Raw genomic sequence first — 20,312 nt, 5'->3', positions numbered from 1 at the left:
ATTTCCATAGAAATCGAACTCTTTCGGCATTCTTCCCTACCGATCCAAGTATTCACTTTCTGGCCAGCGTGTTCTGATGGGCTCTCGACTCCACAAGCACTTAACATCAGCATGGTAGTGGAGGGTTTATCATGTCAATGAGAGAATTTAAGTAAGCGCCCGGGCGTGTACGCACTTTCCAAGGTTCCTAAGCACTGATTAAAGCTTTGATCTCGTACCTACATGCATAAATAATACATGTATAAGGTTCCAGCCTACCTAGTCTCCCAGTCTCCCACTCAGTGTCCTACCTGATATCCTACCCAGTATTTTACCCTCTTTCCTACCAGATGACTTAAAGAGTCAAAGGGCTCTCCAATTTCATATGTAGCGGAATAGAAAGAGAGAGAAAAGAAAAGAAAAAAAAAAAGAAAAGAAAAGAAAAGAAACGAGCAGTAGAACGAAAAATAGAAAAAGAGACAACTCAGGTGAAGGTCTCAAATCAATATCCACAAGTCCACGGTGTACCCAAGCAACAGAAGGGTTAATGTACTTCAGTTTTAGGATAGCTCTCTATAAGTTATGGTGGCGACAGATAGTGGGGTTTCTCTGCAAATAAACATTTGAAGGTCGCATTCGACAGTGCTGCATATTGTACCTGATGTTGCTGTTTCATCGAGTCATAAGCTCGGCAGAAAAATACCTGCCGAGTACTTATTATAGTGCGGTTCCCGTGCGGGGCCGAAGTGGTACCCGGTTCTTGTTTCTACGTGCACGTCATCCTCCCCCAACTTCTCTTCTCCTCCACACTAGCTTCTTCGATCCTTCTCGACTTCTGACCCCCCACTTGCTCTGCTCTGGAGATTAACCCTTATCGCTGGTGCGTCCGTAGTATCAGCTACATCCCAGCTTCATTTGTTTGCCTCCTTGCGTCTACGACTCCTGAGCTTGTGCTGTCGTCTCCACACTCGACCTATGGCCATCGACACCCCACAACCGTAACAAACATATAAGATTGACCCACACGATAACGGAATAATTCAAAACTTGGACATTATCCGTGGTTCGAATCGCCTCCCTACCGCACGATGCGGTTATCGGGGTTTGTTTTTGAGGTCGTCGGGCTGGGCGCCCTTGCCCTCCAGCCGTCCCTAGTCGGCGCACAGGGCGAAACCAAGATTCACGAGGTAGGCCGATGCGCGATACGGGGGAATTGTGGGAAGCAGTCTTTTTTTGGTGGTCAACTTCCCTGTCCGGACAATGACCTGGCACATCAGCCGGAGGACTCGGCGCGGCAGAAATTGGTGAATTTGTGTGGCTCGAAATGGAAAGAAGGCCCCGTCTGTTGCCGTGATGAGCAGGTATGATGACTCTATAGGTATAAATGTTTCGGGGTTGAGTTAATGGCACTAACTGGGCTTTCTTCCGTAGGTCGACGCGCTTTCAAGCAATCTGAAGCTTGCCGAAGGCATCATTGCATCCTGTCCTGCCTGTCGAGAGAACTTTTTCAACACCTTCTGCACCTTTACTTGTTCCCCCGATCAATCGCTGTTTATCAATGTCACACAAACCGGTGAGAGCAGCTCCGGCAAGACAGTGGTGACCGAGGTGGATAATGTCTGGTCGGAAACTTCCCAAAGTGGCTTCTTTGACAGCTGCAAGGATGTCAAGAATGGCGCGTCTGGTGGTAAAGCAATCGACTTTATTGGTGGAGGTGCCAAGAACTACAAGCAATTCATGAAGTTCCTAGGTGACAAGAAGCTACTCGGTAGCCCGTTTCAAATCAACTATCTCACGGAGCCCCGGGGCTCTGATGCTCAAGGCATGAAGGCGGTGTCAATCAAACCCAAGGCTTGTAATGACCCCGACCAGACCTACCGCTGTTCCTGTGTAGACTGTCCCGAGGTGTGCCCCGAGCTACCTGCTGTTGCTATGCATGAGGCCTGCCATGTTGGATTTCTGCCGTGCCTCTCCTTTGCCGTTATCATTGTCTACTCTGCATTCTTGCTGCTGGTAATGGGTCTCGCGAGCTATGTCACTTACAAGGAACGTCGGTTCCGCAAACCTGAACGAGTTCGCCTTCTTCAGGATCCCTCCCTTAGTGACGATGAAGACGAAGGGGAGATTGTGTATCATGGGGGCAACGTGGAACAGCTGCATGGCGAGTACAAGCCAAATGTCTGGTTGTCAGCGATGTTCCACCATATCGGTGGTGCATGTGCACGCTTTCCCGGCATCACAATTAGCTCGAGCATCATTATTGTGATGTTAATGAGCCTGGGTTGGCTGCGATTTACCGTTGAAACTGATCCAGTTCGCCTTTGGGTGAGCCCTTCATCTGCGGCGGCCCAGGAGAAGACATTCTTTGATGACAATTTCGGCCCATTCTACCGAGCCGAGCAGGTCTTTTTGGTAAATGAAACGGGTCCAGTCTTGAGTTATGAGACCTTGTCATGGTGGTTTGACGTTGAATCACGCCTAAGTCGCGTGTTCTCGGCAGAGTATGGCCTAATCCTGGATGATGTTTGTTTCAAGCCCACTGGTGATGCCTGTGTGGTGCAATCATTAACCGGATATTTCGGTGGGTCGGTCTTCAATCTTGACCCCAATAATTGGGAAGATCGACTCGTTCACTGTACCGACTCGCCTGGTGACGTGAGCTGTCTTCCTGCCTTCAAGCAGCCTTTGAAACCGGAAATGATTCTTGGCGGTTATGAGGAGTCTGGCAATGTCCTGGATGCTCGGGCTTTGGTTGTAACTTGGGTGGTGAACAATTTTGCCCAAGGTACTGAAGAGGAAAGAAAGGCCATTGACTGGGAGAACACCTTTGAGGGCGTGTTTGAGGGCGTTCAGGGCGAAGCCACTGCCCGGGGACTTCGCGTTTCCTTCAACGCCGAGGTCAGCTTGGAACAAGAGCTTAACAAATCCACTAATACGGATGCAAAGATTGTGGTGATCAGCTACATAATCATGTTCTTTTATGCTTCCTTGGCTTTAGGATCTGTCACTGTCACCTGGAAGTCGCTTCTTACCAACCCCGCGAATGCTCTGGTCCAATCTAAGTTTACCCTGGGCATCGCTGGAATCTTGATCGTTTTGATGTCGGTCTCTGCTTCAGTCGGTTTGTTTTCTGCCGCGGGCGTCAAGGTGACTCTGATCATCGCCGAAGTCATCCCATTCTTGGTTTTGGCTGTAGGCGTAGACAACATCTTCTTGATCGTCCATGAATTTGAGCGAGTCAATTTCAGTCACTCCAATGACGAGATTGATGAAAGAATTGCAATTGCAGTCGGAAGAATCGGGCCCAGTATTTTCCTTTCTGCCTTGACCGAGACTGTGGCATTTGGACTAGGTGCTTTCGTCGGCATGCCTGCGGTGAAAAACTTTGCGGCATACGCAGCAGGTGCTGTCTTTGTCAATGCCATCCTGCAAGTGACCATGTTTGTCTCTGTCCTCGCTCTCAACCAGCGACGGGTAGAAAGTCTTCGTGCCGACTGCTTTCCATGTTTCACGGTGCGAAAAGCGAACTCCAATGGTCTATCCCAGGACCAAATATATGATGATCAGGAGGCAGAGACTGCCTTGCAGACTTTTATCCGGCGCGTCTATGCTCCTTTCATTCTGGATAGAAGGGTGAAAGCGGCCGTTGTTATTATCTTCCTGGGCCTTCTGACAGCAGGTTTAGCGTTGATTCCTAAGGTGCCTATTGGCTTGGACCAGCGAATTGCGCTCCCGAGCGACTCATACCTCATTTCTTATTTCAATGACCTTGATGCATATTTCCGCACCGGTCCGCCTGTGTATTTCGTGACTCGCGGTGTCAACGTGACAGAGCGGAGCCATCAACAACAGCTTTGTGGACGGTTCACGACATGTGAGGAATTTTCTTTGCCATTTGTGCTGGAGCAAGAGTCCAAGCGTCCGAATGTTTCTTACATTTCTGGATCCGCCGCTAGCTGGATTGATGACTTCTTCTACTGGTTAAATCCCCAACAGGAGTGTTGCCAGGAAGATGGCAAGATATGTTTTGAGGACCGTGTCCCAGGATGGAACTTGAGTCTCTACGGAATGCCGACGGGCCCGGAGTTCATTCATTATGCTGGCAAGTGGATCGACGCTCCTACCGACGCCTCTTGCCCTCTAGGTGGGAAAGCACCCTACAGCTCAGCCCTAGTTATCGATGAGGAACATACCATGATAAATGCTAGTCATTTCCGGACCAGTCACACCCCCTTGAGGAGCCAGGATGCCTTTATTCAAGCATACGTTTCAGCTCGTCGAATCGCTGATGGGCTTTCGAAGGAGCACAACATTGACATTTTCCCGTACTCCAAGTTCTACATTTTCTTTGATCAGTATGTTTCTATCGTCCAACTGACTGGTACCCTTTTGGGATCGGCTGTCGCCATCATCTTTCTCATCACCTCTGCCATCCTGGGGTCGGTCGCCACCGGTGCTGTCATCACTACCACGGTGGTCATGACTGTGGTAGATATTATTGGCACGATGGCTATCGCCGGTGTTTCCCTGAACGCTGTCTCATTGGTGAACTTGGTTATCTGTGTTGGTATCAGCGTGGAGTTCTGCGCCCATATTGCACGGGCATTCATGTTCCCCTCGCAAACCCTGGTGAAGAAAGCACCAGGCAAGTTCCGTGGCAAGGATGCTCGTGCCTGGGCTGCATTGGTCAACGTCGGCGGAACCGTCTTCAGCGGCATCACTATCACCAAGCTACTTGGGGTCTGTGTTCTCGCATTTACCCGGAGCAAGATCTTCGAGATCTATTACTTCCGTGTCTGGTTGGCGTTGGTTGTATTCGCTGCCACTCATGCTCTCATTTTCCTTCCGGTGGCTCTCAGCTATTTCGGTGGTGGAGGTATGTTTTCCCCGAAGTTTTAACTGTTCATTCCTGGACTAACTCCTGCAGGATATATTGATCGTGCTTTCGGTGGTGGCCTGGAGGGTAACCTTAGCTGGCGCGGCCGCTACGGATCTCTCGACTCTGATGAAGATTAAACATTATTTCCTGGATTCTATCTGTGTAGTTCGGTGCAGATTGGATTCACTATGCCTCATGATACACGATTGGCGACGGAATCGGAGTTCTGGTAAAAGCCGGTCACGGTGTTTCGGTTTTTTTTTTACGATTTCTGTTTAGTTCTATCTCAACTGGCATGGCCTTGAATTTTATCTCGGAATTTCAATTAGTTAAGGCCAAGGAATATACATTGCTTTAATGGAAAAGGGTAATGGGTCGCTTCCCTCTCCTCGTGTGGTAGAGCTACAAGCAATGACGATTGTTTCTTAAATACTAGATTGGACCCTGTGACGTGTGTGGCGGGTTTCTATCAGCCTGAATAACGCGACGGTCCGTATCATTGGTCTGTGCTGCTGCAACACTCATTACAGCGTGGATAAGAACCGCCATAAATTGGCTGCCTGAAGTCCATCACCACAGTTTTCTCCTTCCCATCAAGCACGTCATTCCTGTCCAAGGTAAGTCTTCCAAAGATATTATCTACTCATCTTCAGTCTACTTTTCACAACAAAAAGTGATTTTCATGTCGAGTTGGACTATGTATGCTGACTTTCTAGTTCGTGATACTTGACTGTTCACCAAGATGATCACCTCCACCTCGACTCCGTCTGACTGGACTCTTCCCTCTGGCAGCTCTGGTGGCTCCGTGACAAAACCTATCAAGTCTGTTTCCAAACCTTGCTTTGGATGCGACTGTGGCGATGAAGAATGCGATTGCTGTGTCTGCACTGTGATGTGATTTGCTATGTACAAGACTGGAATCAAGCTGATTTATATATCCCTCCTTGAATCTTCCAAGGTTGGAGTCTCCGCCCCATGTTTTAACCCTGAGATGTCTTCGTTGCACATGTTGTCATAACTATTCTGATACATGCGTAGTATCACACGTTCTAATATGAGATTGATCGTAATAATGAAGTCTGGCGGCTGTAGATCCCAAGATAAAGTTCATTGAACCATGGTACGGACTCCGGAGTAGGCGACGCCGGGATCGCCGACTCCCGCTGACTAAGCGCTTGAGTCGCACTTCGTGAGGATTAGGGATCAATTTGCATCTCACATATACCTATGGATCCTTACGAATCTCGGAAGCGCACTGCGCGTGCCTGTGATTCTTGTTATAGGCGCAAGGTACAGATGTCTCTTGTTGGTTCATTTCCCATACTGATCTAGTTAGATCAAATGTGACGCGGCGTCCCCACAATGTAATTGGTGTAGCCACCATAACCTCTCATGCACCTTTGATCGTGTGGTTCAGCGGAAAAGAAAAAGAGATGATAATGGTGACAAGTAAGTTTATAAATCCTAATTTTTGCAGTTAAGAGGATATAAAAACTGATTAAATTGGATGTAGCAACCCCAAGAATTCGCGGCTTTCGGAGAGAATTAGTCGCATCGAGCAGCTTCTGGCAGAAAATCTGATGCGGGAGTCTAACTCTGGTATGTGCCTACTTCTAAACAGGCCAATTTCAGTATCTTATTCAATCAGAGCCGATGGATTATACACACATTCTTGATGGCAATGCGATTAATAGCACTGCCAACACTACTGCGAGCAACTCCCCAAGTGCCAGCTCGAGTGCTAGTATCAGCAACCAACCCATTCTTTCATCTTCAGTGGGTGTTCACTTTGCAGGTCGTGAGCTAGGTGTCATCAGTTTCCTCACCGGTATCCCGTACCTCCTACCAGAGGGCCAGAAGTGGATTGAGTCTCGCACGGGCCAAACCGTTTCAAGCGAGAAATTCAGTCCAGCACGGGCACCGTGGGAGAAGGAACGTGGCCAGATCTCAAACACCATTATGATGAATTTACGAAACGATAACTTATTTGAATTGCCAGACCGGCGAAGCGTGGAGGTGTACTTTGATGCCTACAAGCGCTCAACCGTGATGCGCCGCCTCTTCCCCGTCGTGGATCCCGAATTATTCGCCGAAACTATTTCTGAAGCTTACCGACAACCTCGGTCGAGCTTTGGGTTTGGCCAAGCAAGTGCCAGAGCATGCGTTATTGCTTTTGCTGCGTTTTCCGCTCGTCTTCCGCCCGTCGTTGCTGCTGTCAGGGATCCGGCCTGTGTTTCACTTCAAGGTGATCATGAAGTATTGGCTTCCAAAGCTCAATTTCTACTATCACAGGTTGTCCAAGAGCCTGCGAACCTGGAAGGTGCACAGGCTGTGATCATGCTGGTGCGTCTTTAGCCTCATTCGGGTCAAATGGAGCCTTTCGTGCTTTTGCTGCCAGAGCTAATGCTAATATTTGCCATTGTGCTTCTCAGACCTTATACGAGGTGTCATCGGGAAACATGCGAGCCACCAACTACTTTGCTGCAATCGCTGGACGTCTCATATTCATGCTGGGAGGTAATCTCACTAACAGTAGAGTCCATTTGAAAGGCGAACGAGATCAACGAAGGCAGCAGCAATTACGCAATCTCTTTTGGATCATCTATACAATGGACAAGGATGTAGCCCTTCGCACCGGACAGCCACCTAATATTGCCGATGAAAACTGCGATCTCACCCTCCCACCAGGCTACGAGGAACATTCATTTATGGATCCTGAAGACGTGAATATGGTCTACTCACAGCCGAGTTTCCCATTCGACTTACGATTGAGTATTATCAAATCTCGCACGCACACTGCCCTCTACTCTGTGAGCGCAATGCGAAAGTCCGATGCGGATCTTTTGAAGTCGATTCGGGAATTAGATGATGAGCTGGAGGCATGGCGGTTGTCCATTCCAGCACAGTGGCGACCGACCATGTCTTTTTCCGCTGAAACCTCCGATCCCAACGTCAGCATGCATTCAGTCATGCTGCGTCTCAACTACTACCTCTGCATGTCCATAATCCACGCGGCGAGCAGTAGATGCCAGGCATGGAGACAAGGGAACGGAATGCTGGATGGAGTCAACTCAAGTCTCGCTCTATCGGTCGAGGCCAGCCGTTCAACCCTCTGTTACTTAGAGGCAGGGGAGCATGTGTTAGTCGAGGGCATTTTCTGGTATGTTGCTACACAGCTTCAATGATTTTTGATATAACTTAACTTTGCTTAGGATTCTGATCTTCTATCCCATATCGGCATTGCTCAGTATCTTCTGTAGCATTCTTTCAAACCCACTAGACCCTCGCTCGCGCGACGATATGGATCGTCTGAAGATGGCGACGTTCATGATGGAGCGCCTCTTTCGTCGAAGGCATTCTTCGAATGAATATCTCCACTTCAAGCTTGTGGCTGACTTCGTGGCAGAGATGACACGGCTGGCTGAATGCGCTATTGACAAGGCATGGCGTGAGCAGAGTTCTGGCTCGCTTTTGCCGCTGTAAAAGTTTTTTTGCTTTGCACTGTATAAGGCATTGGGGGTTTGGATATTGACGGCTTGGGCGTATATCGACGTGATAATATCTCGGAACGATTTGAAAACTCTGGGCATGGAATATGCTCCTTGTTCTAGACATGAAAATTTTAATAATATAATATAGTAACGTCAAATGTTCACTCACTCCGTCACATCCTAGAAACATGTGCAGCGATATGTAGGCATCAAATCCACAAGTTCGGGTCGACCTTTGCGATGAATAAAAACAGAGAGAAAATTGGTTCTTTTCGAAAAAAAATTCGGTGACTTATTTCGGTGACTTAGGACTTGATTGCTAGTTATATTAGAAACTATAGTGTCCGCTATCCTGCACATGTGTAGAGCTCGACATGAATGTGATGCCCGTTGGATCTATCGTGAGAGCCTAGGATTTGGGTCCTGCTGAACGAGAGCTCCAGAAGTAATCCCTATAGCAAGCCGGGATTCCCGCAGTGACAACATTTTGTCTGCAGACTATGTTATCCGTGGGGATGGCGGGATCAATCGAAGCGACTGCCGTGCTAAGCCAGTGTATCCAATCGAAACCCCATGGAACTCGACTCTGTAGGGTATCGATATACGGCATGCTATATGCATGCCATCATACAGCTTGTGCCTCAGACCAGGGCATTTGCGGCATCAGCGGAGTGATTGGACAGTCCAGTCCAAATGCATGGAGTGTTGCACATCTGAAAAATCTTGATTTATTCCGATATCACGATGAAGTCAAATCTCCTTTTCAAGAAGGTCCCAGATCAAACGTGAATCCTCAGCTTTGCGCGACGCTGACCCCAGACTGCTTGGATCTGCTGATTGCTGCATTGACCGGATGTCACTGCCCTCTGCTTGGATCTCCTCCAGAAGACCCTCAATATCGGCCTTAACTTTATCCATCTGTTTTATTTCTTCTTTGGTTCGCTCCAGCTGCTCTTCCATCATCATGATGAGTGATTCGCGGGCTTGATGGGGGCGGTACAGGTTGAGAAGATGGTGTGCATTGATGAAGAGGTTGCGCATGTCCTCGACTTTCGGTTCGAACTGTTCTGGTGAGACGGACAGAATTCCGACCAACTCGAGGAAGTTAAGGAGGAGGGATTTGCTGATCTTGAGGAGGTAATAGGCGTGGCTCAGCGGCTGTGGTGATTGGGGCGGTTGCGAAGGGTCTTGTGTGGTATTCGTGGGTGGTTCGGGGTAAAGTTGTTCAATTCCCTGTTCCTGCAGGGAAGGTAAGGTGGTTGATAGCTAAAATCATGTTAGTTTAAATGAATTGAATAAAGCGTCGACTCAACTCACTGTTTGCAATTCGCCAAAAACTGAATATTCCCCCGTGGGAATATCTGGCGGGACTAAAAATCGAAGCTCTGGGGGGAGATTAAGTGCGCGTAATTCTGCTGGTGACCATTCCTTGCGGATTGGTCGCCCATCCTTGTTCTTTGAAGCCTCGGTCTTGATCTCTTTTAACTTGTCGAGGTTGTCGCGTGTGAAGTGCTTCCACAAGGGTGGTGGTGGCGCAAAAGCCGTATTGACGCGCTGATTGGGATCAGCCATATTGAATTTGAATCAATAAAGTACAATAATGCGCCTAGTGAGGAAGTGAGGAGAGACGCGGAGGTCAAGAGGTTAAGAAGCGGAAGGTGAAGGTTAAAGTGGGTCTGTGCATTACGACCGCCCAAACAGTCTTGACTCTTAGACATTCATTCCTCCATCTCTCTCATTCACTTCAATTCCTTTCAAATGCCTCGAGGCCCAGGAAGGGATTCACCTTCAAATAACCGTTCTGGGTTCGGAGGAGCTGTAGCGCGGTTTTACCAACGCACCTATGCGGGTGATTACGTCGCACTGGGATGTCTCATGGCAGGATGGTTAATGGTAATCCTGAATTGTCCGTGTTATTTATTATTAACATATACTAAGCTGTCTCTTTACAGATCCCAATTCTCGTCAATCCTTTTCACCGCATGTTTTCCCTCGATAACAAGTCCATCCAGTATCCTATGGCCGCACACGAACGAGTCCCTATCAGTAAGAACCTCGATATCCACATCACTCAGCAAACGATATACTCATTGCCTTAGTTTGGGCTATAATTTTGGCTGGTGTGATTCCATTGGGCATAATCCTTACATGGTCAGCTGTTTCGCGCCCTGGCGTACAGCAAACCCAGGCGACGGTACTTGGATTGCTCGTGTCGCTCATCCTCGGCACATTTTTGACCGATATAATCAAAAACGTGGTAGGCAGGCCTCGTCCTGATCTACTGGCGCGGTGCAAGCCGGCTCGGGGTACGGCAGACAATGTGCTTCTCACGTGGACTGTTTGTACAGAGCCCAACCAAGCGCTCCTCTTTGAAGGATGGCGCAGCTTCCCAAGTGGACACAGTAGCTTTTCTTTCAGTGGGTTGGGCTACTTGACTCTGTGAGTATATTGCCAAATGGTCTCAAGTGGCTTACTGATTGATCGTCACAGTTTCTTCTGCGGCCAGATGCGTGTCTTCCGGCCTCGCTCAGATCTCGGTCGGTGTCTGATCTCCTTCACCCCCCTATTCTGCGCTCTATTAGTCGCGTTGTCACGTCTAGCGGATTACAGACATGATGTATGGGATGTGACCTGTGGTGGACTTCTAGGTATGGCGGTAGCTTGGTTTTCATATCGTCGTTACTATCCGTCTCTGTGGTCGGTTCGCTGCGATGTTCCCTATGATAAGGCCGACTATATAAGCCAGGAAAATTTTGGTAGATCGGATGAAGAGCAAGGACTGGCGCGACCTTTTATCTCCCACGATGAACATAGCCCGGAAGGATATCCACTGGAGGATTTGGAGTCAATACGATAAGGAGCATAATTTCGTATACTGAACAGTCTGATAAGCAGTTGGCGCAGAACGGCATGTTAAGGACATTTGAAACTTCCACATCAGTCTCGGGTTCCATGAGATAAAACATATAAAACGCATATACTTACCACTCAGCTAGAGTTTGTGGATTGCGGGGTGGCCAATGTGGATGAAATTCTTATCGCCCCGCGGGGACCATTTCTAATCCACTTTGTAACCTACAGATCACCACTCAGAACCCTACAGTCCATCGGGTAGTTTCACGTGCATGTCACTGACCGCACTCTGATGGGCGCTTAAATCATCCATCGGGCTCATGTAACGCTTGCCTCACATTGGATGCCGCGCAGAAAAGCCGCCGACCGTACGGGACCGGTGAAAACCCGGTCTCGTAGTGGCTGTCGGGAATGTCGAGCTAGTCGAGTTCGATGTGATACCAAGAAACCCGTCTGCACGCGGTGCCAGCAAAAAGGGCTACCATGCTCCACCAATCTAGAGCTCAAATGGGAGTCCGAGTTTGCCAGTCGCGGCGTGGCTTTTGGGCGTGCGGGAGTCTGGAGCAAAACCAGATCAGACGAAAAACAACCTTCCTCTGAGTTGTCAGATGAGACGCGTGAGTGGTGTCTATTACCACATATACAGTCATGGGGGTTCGTCAACATCGGAGTGGGCACATTCGAGAACCCCAATGAAGTGGATGTTGTCTCGAATGAACAGCATCATGTTTCCCTGCCCTATCGCACTGTGCCAAACGCTCTAATATTTCGAGCCATAGATCCAGGGCCTTCACCGGCTCTATCATTATTCCCACAGATATCGCAGCTCGGGCATGGGGAGCTTCTCGACTATTACCTCCAGCAGGTGTGCCCTCGTACAACTGCCAGTTCAACCATGTCTTCACCGTTTGCCTCTGTGATTCTACCATTCAGCGTATCTGCATCGCCTACGTTGTTCAGAGCTATCCAAGCACTCGGCGCATGTCACTTGGCCCGAGCTAACCCGTCATACGCCCCTCTTGGCCTTCGCCTCAAGTCCGAAACATTGAGAGACCTTCGACGCCGTCTCTCCATCGAAGGCTCCTTGACATGCTCTGCAGACCCCGAGGTGCTGGTGATCATGATGATGCTGTGCCTCTATGAGATTGCAGACAAATGCGACCAGCAATGGACAATTCATCTCAAAGGTGCCAAAGATTTGATTCGACTAAGGAGACAGCGGGCCCTCACCCCTCCGCAAACACCAGATACGTCCCATCCGGTTTCTGCCTTTGCGGAACATTTCTTTGCCTTTCAAGATGTCATGGGCCGGACTGCCTGTGCGAAAGAAGTATTATTTGGAAGTGACTACTGGAGGGCGGATGATCACAATATTGATTTGTGGATGGGGTGCAGCCCTGAGCTAGTCTCGATTCTTTCTATAATTACCGATATGAGCCGCGAGCGACGACATCTTGATTCCGACCACGATCGAGACGCTTTCAACCACCGCGCAGCGTCTATTGAACACCAACTTGAGAATTTGATACAGGAAGTTGGGGACGATGGGGATGATGACGCGCTCGCATCTGCTGCAGAGGCCAAACGCTTAGCTGCCCTGCTTTACCTGCACTGTGGACTGTATGGGGCCAGTCCCACAACTCCAGTAGTGGCGGACTACGTTAATCAGATCCTACGGTTAGTATCCGACCAGCTAATTCTCGGTTCCCTGGCCAGTGTGACATGGCCTCTCTTTGTCGCAGGTGTCGAGCTCGATCCATCGCACGATGAACTCTGGTCCACTCCCGATGACCCCGTCTCCGGTCGGTCTATCATACTGCGGGCCTTGGCTGCGATGGGTGAATCAACTATATCAAATATCGCTCGAACACGGGCGGTGATTATACAGGTTTGGCAAGCCCGCGATCAGGATTTAGTCAAGGCACCACAGATGAATGGGCTGAATGACTGGGAGTGGTATGTAGTACCTGTGAGTGATGCCATGAGCCTGGCATGAATATTTGCCAGATCGGCATGTACAGCATTTTCTACGTGTAATATTATATTAATTTTGGACATTACAATGAACAAGAATAGAAATGAAGTACTGAAGTGTAAGTGTTCAAGTGTTGGTTGACGTACTGATCAGTGATCGCCACTGCGGGGCCATTGAATCTCCGCTTTCGGTTTAGCCGCCCATTATCTCGCGATAACTTCGCGTACTTGATCGTATCTCCACCATGCCGTTGTATGGTATTATAAGACTGTACTGATTACAATTCTGGAGAATGGCTCAACCTCGGCCTCCAGGGCCAGAGAGGAGTATTACAGCTCGTCCATTTGAGAGCAAGTTGAGCCAGCAACTTCTGCCAGAATCGTCCTTCTCGCCGGAGCGCGTGTCCAAATCACGTTCTCTGTCAGACGCTTCGAGGCCTACAAACAGTATACAACCAGAAACAGGGGATCTGAGTCGTCCGCCGAGTAAAGACGACAGTGCGCTCCCCACGTTACCGGTCACACCCAGTCGCTCCGACAGCCTTCACCATCCCAACCTATCCTTGAATCTCCCCTCGAAGGGATCAGGTTCCCCCTCCATATCTCGCGCCCCGCTATCACCGAAACTCGACTCTTCACAAATTTATGGTTCCCCCGGCTCTGTTCTCCCACGACGCTCTCGCGGCCTGGACTTCTCACGCGCGTGTACCAACCTCCACCATTCTACTCTCGCTGAATCCTCTCCCGACTCGTCGCCGATAATTGGAGGTCGTGGCATGACAATACCACAACGACGTGGATCCATTGGCTCGACATCAGTTCCCGTCTTCTCAACCTCAGGTCTGGCGGATCGCACCGCAATCTCGAGCTCCGTGTCGTCAAGCGTGAATATGATGGAATCGGATACCAGCAGCAGCGAAGACGATGATGATGCAGTGATGGGTGACCGTGACGACATCATGCTCTCCACACCCCAGGCAACACGCATGGGTAACGGACCGAGTCCCTTCAGTGCGAATAGCATTCAAAGCCCCGGGAACGATTGGATGGGAGGCTATTCACAAGCAGCTGCTAGTCTGATGAGTTTCCAGCGAGCTCGTCTCCACAAAGCAAGGAGCCGGCATAGTTCCAGCAGCGCAAGTGTTAACAGCTCCAAGCCTAGCCCTGGACCCCACTCTCCTCCCGTCATGAAGAGCGTGGAGAATTCAACAGCAGGGTATTTTGGGCATCGACCGTCTGTCCATTCACGACGAGAGAGCTTGAGTTTTGGCACAAAAGACCTTCGCCTGTCAGATCTAAGTGACGATGGTGAAGGCCGCGCTGTACGAGCTGGTAGTCCTACTGGTACACCCCATTCCGAAGGTGGACCATTGGGAGTCATCCGGCGTGCGGTCACCAGGCGAGGAAGTTTATTGGTAAGTGACTATGCTATTGAGTGCTCAAAAACTTGACTAATTATGTGATAGCCTAAAACCAAGACCTTTGCTCGCATTCGTGCAGCGTTGATGGAAGAAGGCCAACCCATCGACAGCGATGTCAAACGCGAGGCTGAAGTAATTAGACAAGTTCGCGATACAGAACCTGAGACATCGCCCAAAATTGGTACTTTCCCTTCGCTACAGCCAACTGAAACAGTGGAGGAATCTCCCGGCGATGAATCTACACCGGGGAAATCAAACGCAGACCCGAGTAGTTTCAGCAAACAAGCCAGCCGCAACTCTGGGGGTGTTGATTTTTGGAACTCATTTGACGAGCGTTATCGCACTCCACCGCCATCCTTGCGCCAGGCCGCCTCCTCTGTCGCAGACGATGACATAATGATGGATATGACCCCGTCTACCACGATTGGGTCGACGACTGCTGACTCCAAATCACGCTCCCGCTCCTCGACTCCATATGCTTCTGGAATGACTGTCGTGGGTGAGATGCGTCGGAAGCGACGGCGGGAGGACGATTTTGATCCAAACCTCTTCAAGCGTCGAGCTGTGTCGCCTAGCGTGAGTGCCCAAAGCAGTCCGGTGCTGAACCATTCCTCCGTTATTGATAATGGACCGAATATTTGGGGTCCACCATCTAAGCTTGGTCCTCCCTTCTCTGAGCGTGGCAGCACCGAGACTGGGAATCGTACCACACCACATACTGGCACCACGAAGCGCGTGGGCTTGCAAGGCATGACTGAAGCCAGTGATGGATTTATGAACATGAGTATTGAATAGATTTGGGGTGAAGCTCCTGGTTCGATCTTTGTTTCTCTGTTTCTCTGTTTAATTTTTGCTTTTATGTCTCTAGGGGATCTCGATCATATTGTTTTTAGCGCGATCATGGCGTGAGGACTGAGTATTGGCGTTGGGGATTCTGAGCGCAATTACATTCTTTATTTTTGGGCATTAACATAGCTCAGTTTGTTACGGATAATTAGGAATTATGCATTAATTTTTCTATTTGAACCAATTGCAATACTTCAAACACTTTACTTGCTTGTTTTGTTTGGCGGAACCACGTGCGGGTCCCCGCCCCGAGCTCAACTTGACCTCCGCAACCACATCCTCCTCTCTCACCCCTCTCCATTCCTTACAGCATGGCCTCTACTATTGAAATTGCATCCTCTTTTATAGAGGGAGCCCCGCCGGGTGAAGTATGTCAATCCCCATGGTCCCGTACCCCTCCATGTTGTGAAACATGCTGACCGTGGAACTTGTAGCTCGCCGACGTTGTTGCTGGTAATCGACTCTCCTCTCCCACCTAAATTCGACCCCGAAGGCCTTAGGATCCGCGTCGCTCCACCCCGCATTCTGATACTGAAACGACCTCGATAGATGTCCAGGCCCTGACCGAGGGCGAAGATATTATTCCCTCGCTCGCACCGGCGTTTGAACGATACAATGAGAGCCAGTTGACCACGGTCAAACTACCAGGCTCAAGTCAGGAGGTGGGGTTCATTCTCGCCCGGTTTTCGACTGATGCTGACTGCGACAGGTCATTGTCAGTGAATTTAATAAGCTCGAGGGCAACCGCTACTTTGACACTGAGAGCCAGACCTCGTTTGAGATGGATCACACTACACAGGTATGCTGAAATCGGATGAGAATATAATATTGGTGGAGGCTCACGCACGATCAAGACTGCGTCCGCGGCGCAATCAGCTCCTTTGGAATCTCAGAACGCCGACTTGATGTAAGGAAGAGACGTTGACTTCTGGCGCGATCCCGCTTTCAATACATGACTTGCTCACGTTACTAGTAAATCCTTGCTCAAGTCTCTGAGCATCCATGCCCGTGAGCACTACCCCAGCTGCTCATACGGTGTCTATCCCACCGACAACGATTCAGCTGTCGCCATTCTCCTGGTCGCAAACCGATACTCGCCCAACAACTTCTGGTATGCCTTGAGTAGGATCACGCATCTATTAGAAACGAAGCTAATGATTTGCGGCTAAACAGGAACGGTCGATTCCGCGCCATCTACCAAGTGCCCATCTCTTCCTCCTCAACAACCGTGACCGGCAAGATCCACGTTCATGTGCACTACTATGAGGATGGAAATGTGGCTCTCAGCACCACCAAGCCGGTCAGCGCTTCCGTATCTTCGATCTCCGCCGAGTCAATCATGTCACGCATCGCTGCTACCGAGCGCGACTACCAGGAGGAACTGAACCGGGCTTTTGTCAATGTGGCCGAGGGAGCCTTCAAGGGACTGCGAAGACAGCTCCCTATTACCCGACAGAAGGTTGAGTGGGAGAAGGTCGGTGGATACCGCCTGGGACAGGACATCTCTGGCGGCAAGGGGCGGTAAATAAGTATTGTGGTCCATTGATTAGCGCTGAATACATATTTTCTCTATGAATACATTCAAACAGAAGCACTTTTATCCGCATATTTCCCGACGGGCAAGGCTACCAAATGAACTATGCCTATGCATTTTGTTCCAATTGGTGTAGTTGGTCCCGATCTATCGCGGGTTTATATCGATAAGAAGTGGTCCCAGTTGCCAGTTCCAAGGTTAAGTCCCTGATCTGTCAAGTGGACCGGTGACGCGTGTCCAGACCTATTATATATAATATACACCACAACCCCCAAACAAGTCATTCAGGCACACATGTGCACATTCGAATGATAGCAAAAGAACCTTATTTCAATGGATGATTCGGTGTATTGGCTAGTACCTTACGGTGTAGAAAGCTGAATAAGCAACCAGTCTAGGGAAGTCCTAGCGACTAGCGGCATAACCCGTCAATCAACACACAACCCTCACCTCTGGACAATTGAACGCTGTAAATAATCTTTGCAGAAATCTCCAATGTCTCAAAAACTCACCCGCTTCGTTCACAATGGCGCCGGTCTGGAAAAGACTCTCCGTCTAATCCAGTCCGTCGCCCAGATCGCCGCAGTTTTCACCATCGGCAGCACTGCCGTGCGATTGACAACCGCCAAGTTGCAATTGGCTCTTAGTAAGTAGCCATTGTATCTTCCATTGATAAATAATGTTTATTTTGGTACTAATGTGAATCAGCCCGACGATTTTTCCGTTTCTTCGGTTTCCTTCAGTCCTTTGAGCAGGTATCTACCCTCCTCACTAGTGGGGGGATTGGATCCGTGGCTAGGTGGCTGGACCTTGCCAAATGGACCTGCTTTGGCTTGTACTTTGTATTGGAAGATTTGACTATCGTATGTTTTCACCTCGGGATATTCGTATATCTGACTAACAGACATAGTTACATGCTATGGGCGTCTATGCGGTACCATGGGAGGAGCGAGTGATGCGCGAGGCGAACACCTTTTGGTTCTATGCGCTGTCTCTGTCCCTGGCTGGCTCTGTTTATTCCCTTCTCTTTTCTGGGGCTGCTGAGAAGATCAAGTCGAAAGATGGCAAGAAGGAGAAGAATAACGAAAAGACCGTGGAGAAGCCTGCTCCGCGTGTTGACACCTCGGTATTGATGAAGCAGATTGTGGTCGATGGGTGTGACTTGCTACTTCCTGTGTCGCTGTTGGGTTGGTATCATCCTGGGGACCTTGTCATCGGCGGGACTATGGTTTTGAGTACGTTGTTGACTGGGTCGAGGATTTGGGCTCAGGTTTGAAGGTGCAAATAGCATGATCAATAGATGTGTACATACCTATATAGAACATTTGAAAGATGTATTCAACTAGTGAAGGTCGAAGATTATGGACATTTGGATAAAAAGACCTTGTTATGTCCTACTCCAGGACTTGCAATATGCACCGAAACTATGCTTGAAGAAATATACGCCGAGAATTGCTCAAACTATGCTAAATTGCCAGTTTGTAATCTTGTACACAAATTCATGTCTCCGAGTGATTTATTGTGATGGCATTTATCATGCATATCGACCCGACATGAAATAGGGCTTCTTGATATTAAATGTTTTACATCCTATCTCTGCTAAGACAAAAATTCGGGATTCTTTGACAATCCTGTGGGTCCCGATGTTTTGTTCAGAAGCAAAAAGAATGGACTCGCGGGGAATCGAACCCCGGACCACTCCCATGCTAAGGGAGTATTATACCACTAAACCACAAGCCCATTTGATGAAAGGGATGTAACATTTGGGCTACATATAAGAAGAGCTAAAATTAGGCTTGATACTAGCCTCCGTTCCGGACCTCAGAAGTACCATTTCAGCACAAGTATGTATCCAGCCTGTTTTCTCTGTAGAGATTGCAGAGTCAAGGATATAAAAGTTCCAAAGCCTGACCAGACTTGCAGGGAATGACAATTTCCGAACATAACCATTTTTCGAGAATAGATCGTATTATAGAGATAAGGGGAGAGGGCCGACTCGGTTTGAGCGGAGCTCTCCAATGGCAAAGGCCATATATACCAGCTCCTTCCCCTTAGTATTTCGATTTGATGAAGGTGATTCCCACAGTCAAATTTGCATAACCTCTGAATGCACAAGGACAGGGATCTGAGGGCGCATTATCTTTAGCATGTCTCCGGTGGTCCGCGCCATGAATGCCTCAGGACTCCTGCATGATAGTGGTTCTTGCTCGCCATCAACAGAAAACAGTAGCCGCTCCAACCCCCCATTGATATGACATTCATCCCGCTGAGGGTGTCAAGCCACGTTACCGAAGAATTGGAATGCGCCTGTCTGTAGTTCGTACAGCCTATACATCAGCCAATCACAGATCACAACCTCCCACTAGTCTCAATCGGGAGCCCGAGATTAGCGGAATCTCAATAAATGTCAAGGCGGGGAATTGTTAAAACTATGACATTCAAGCACCCAGAACCTATCTCAAGCAGTTCACAATGTCATACCATGTCGACTACGCCACCGAACAAGATGCCGTCGAGTTGGGCCGAATCAACTATGACAGCTTCCAAAACCGACTAGTGCTACCAGCGATGTTCCCTGAAGCCGACGAACCATCACTACGGACGTACAAGTCCTTCCACGCGATGAAGCATCTATACACTCCAGAAACACACGTAGTGAAGGTCACCGACAACGGAGTCGTAGTCGGGTACGGACGCTGGTACATTCCGGCAATCCTGGGCGTAACCCCGAATGTGCCCGAACTGAGCCAGCAAGGCCAAATCTACGCCAAGGATCCAGTGGCTTTTGCACCACAGCCTATGAATATGAAGGCGTTTACGGGGTTTAAGAGTGCATTGGAAAAGGGGAGGAAGGAACACACGACGGAACGAGATATGAGTAGGTCTTCACAATCGCTGAGCTCGCATTTGCTGATTGAGATAGTGCTTGACCTGCTGGCTACATTGCCTACTTATCAGGGACGGGGTGTGGGGACTGCCATGCTTCGGTGGGGTATCGCGCAGGCCGATGCTTTGCAGGCTCGGATTTACCTGGAGGCTACTCCAGAGGGTTACCCGTTGTATGTTAAGTATGGATGGAAGGAAGTGGGTGAAATCGAATTTGATTTCGATCAATTGGGTTATCACGGGAAGGAGAATTTGATTCTCATGATGCGAGATCCTGTACCACAGAGAAATTGAATGTATACATATAGATTCTAATCAATGTGAACGGAGAGAGCCTTCCGTCTTGCTGTAGTGTGTCTCATCGTGCCATTGTGCACGGAGAAGCTTGATCATCTCCTAATTTATATTGACACATTGCGCGGTTTGAGCGTAAATAGGTTTTCTATAGA

The 20,312-nt window shown here is 49.1% G+C and overlaps 9 protein-coding genes across 9 annotated transcripts; 8 read left to right on the top strand and 1 right to left on the bottom strand.

Moving 5' to 3' along the window:
* Nucleotides 1-1,067: 1,067 nt before the first annotated feature.
* On the top strand, nucleotides 1,068-4,995 carry ncr1 (sphingolipid transporter NCR1; the record flags this gene model as incomplete). Its single annotated transcript, XM_057139599.1, has 3 exons — nucleotides 1,068-1,340; nucleotides 1,411-4,855; nucleotides 4,907-4,995. The coding sequence occupies 3 exons, from the start codon at nucleotides 1,068-1,070 to the stop codon at nucleotides 4,993-4,995; spliced, it is 3,807 nt and encodes a 1,268-aa protein (XP_056993605.1).
* A 1,516-nt stretch (nucleotides 4,996-6,511) lies between these two features.
* N7520_005664 (putative C6 transcription factor) lies at nucleotides 6,512-8,341 on the top strand (the record flags this gene model as incomplete). The annotated part of the gene is made up of 3 exons (XM_057139598.1): nucleotides 6,512-7,201; nucleotides 7,291-8,018; nucleotides 8,071-8,341. The coding sequence occupies 3 exons, from the start codon at nucleotides 6,512-6,514 to the stop codon at nucleotides 8,339-8,341; spliced, it is 1,689 nt and encodes a 562-aa protein (XP_056993604.1).
* A 758-nt stretch (nucleotides 8,342-9,099) lies between these two features.
* med7 (mediator complex subunit MED7) lies at nucleotides 9,100-9,921 on the bottom strand (the record flags this gene model as incomplete). The annotated part of the gene is made up of 2 exons (XM_057139597.1): nucleotides 9,100-9,615; nucleotides 9,667-9,921. The coding sequence occupies 2 exons, from the start codon at nucleotides 9,919-9,921 to the stop codon at nucleotides 9,100-9,102; spliced, it is 771 nt and encodes a 256-aa protein (XP_056993603.1).
* Nucleotides 9,922-10,107: 186 nt separating this feature from the next.
* Nucleotides 10,108-11,206, top strand: N7520_005662 (phosphatase PAP2 family protein; the record flags this gene model as incomplete). The annotated part of the gene is made up of 4 exons (XM_057139596.1): nucleotides 10,108-10,242; nucleotides 10,302-10,395; nucleotides 10,449-10,788; nucleotides 10,840-11,206. 4 exons carry the CDS (start codon nucleotides 10,108-10,110, stop codon nucleotides 11,204-11,206), a joined length of 936 nt encoding a protein of 311 aa, XP_056993602.1.
* A 339-nt stretch (nucleotides 11,207-11,545) lies between these two features.
* On the top strand, nucleotides 11,546-13,198 carry N7520_005661 (Zn(II)2Cys6 transcription factor; the record flags this gene model as incomplete). The annotated part of the gene is made up of 1 exon (XM_057139595.1): nucleotides 11,546-13,198. One exon carries the CDS (start codon nucleotides 11,546-11,548, stop codon nucleotides 13,196-13,198), a length of 1,653 nt encoding a protein of 550 aa, XP_056993601.1.
* A 271-nt stretch (nucleotides 13,199-13,469) lies between these two features.
* On the top strand, nucleotides 13,470-15,392 carry N7520_005660 (uncharacterized protein; the record flags this gene model as incomplete). The annotated part of the gene is made up of 2 exons (XM_057139594.1): nucleotides 13,470-14,591; nucleotides 14,643-15,392. 2 exons carry the CDS (start codon nucleotides 13,470-13,472, stop codon nucleotides 15,390-15,392), a joined length of 1,872 nt encoding a protein of 623 aa, XP_056993600.1.
* Nucleotides 15,393-15,754: 362 nt separating this feature from the next.
* Nucleotides 15,755-16,968, top strand: N7520_005659 (F-actin-capping protein subunit alpha; the record flags this gene model as incomplete). The annotated part of the gene is made up of 7 exons (XM_057139593.1): nucleotides 15,755-15,811; nucleotides 15,878-15,896; nucleotides 15,993-16,105; nucleotides 16,153-16,242; nucleotides 16,298-16,350; nucleotides 16,417-16,554; nucleotides 16,617-16,968. The coding sequence occupies 7 exons, from the start codon at nucleotides 15,755-15,757 to the stop codon at nucleotides 16,966-16,968; spliced, it is 822 nt and encodes a 273-aa protein (XP_056993599.1).
* A 504-nt stretch (nucleotides 16,969-17,472) lies between these two features.
* N7520_005658 (PEX11 domain protein) lies at nucleotides 17,473-18,253 on the top strand (the record flags this gene model as incomplete). The annotated part of the gene is made up of 3 exons (XM_057139592.1): nucleotides 17,473-17,623; nucleotides 17,686-17,840; nucleotides 17,888-18,253. 3 exons carry the CDS (start codon nucleotides 17,473-17,475, stop codon nucleotides 18,251-18,253), a joined length of 672 nt encoding a protein of 223 aa, XP_056993598.1.
* A 1,196-nt stretch (nucleotides 18,254-19,449) lies between these two features.
* On the top strand, nucleotides 19,450-20,157 carry N7520_005657 (uncharacterized protein; the record flags this gene model as incomplete). Its single annotated transcript, XM_057139591.1, has 2 exons — nucleotides 19,450-19,855; nucleotides 19,901-20,157. The coding sequence occupies 2 exons, from the start codon at nucleotides 19,450-19,452 to the stop codon at nucleotides 20,155-20,157; spliced, it is 663 nt and encodes a 220-aa protein (XP_056993597.1).
* Nucleotides 20,158-20,312: the final 155 nt, after the last annotated feature.

Source organism: Penicillium odoratum, assembly GCF_028828045.1.
Source record: "Penicillium odoratum strain IBT 22623 chromosome Unknown utg000005l_segment0_segment0, whole genome shotgun sequence".
NCBI classification, from domain to species: domain Eukaryota; kingdom Fungi; phylum Ascomycota; class Eurotiomycetes; order Eurotiales; family Aspergillaceae; genus Penicillium; species Penicillium odoratum.
The sequence above is the reverse complement of the archived record's forward strand: the minus strand, read 5'-3'. Positions and strand labels throughout refer to the sequence as shown.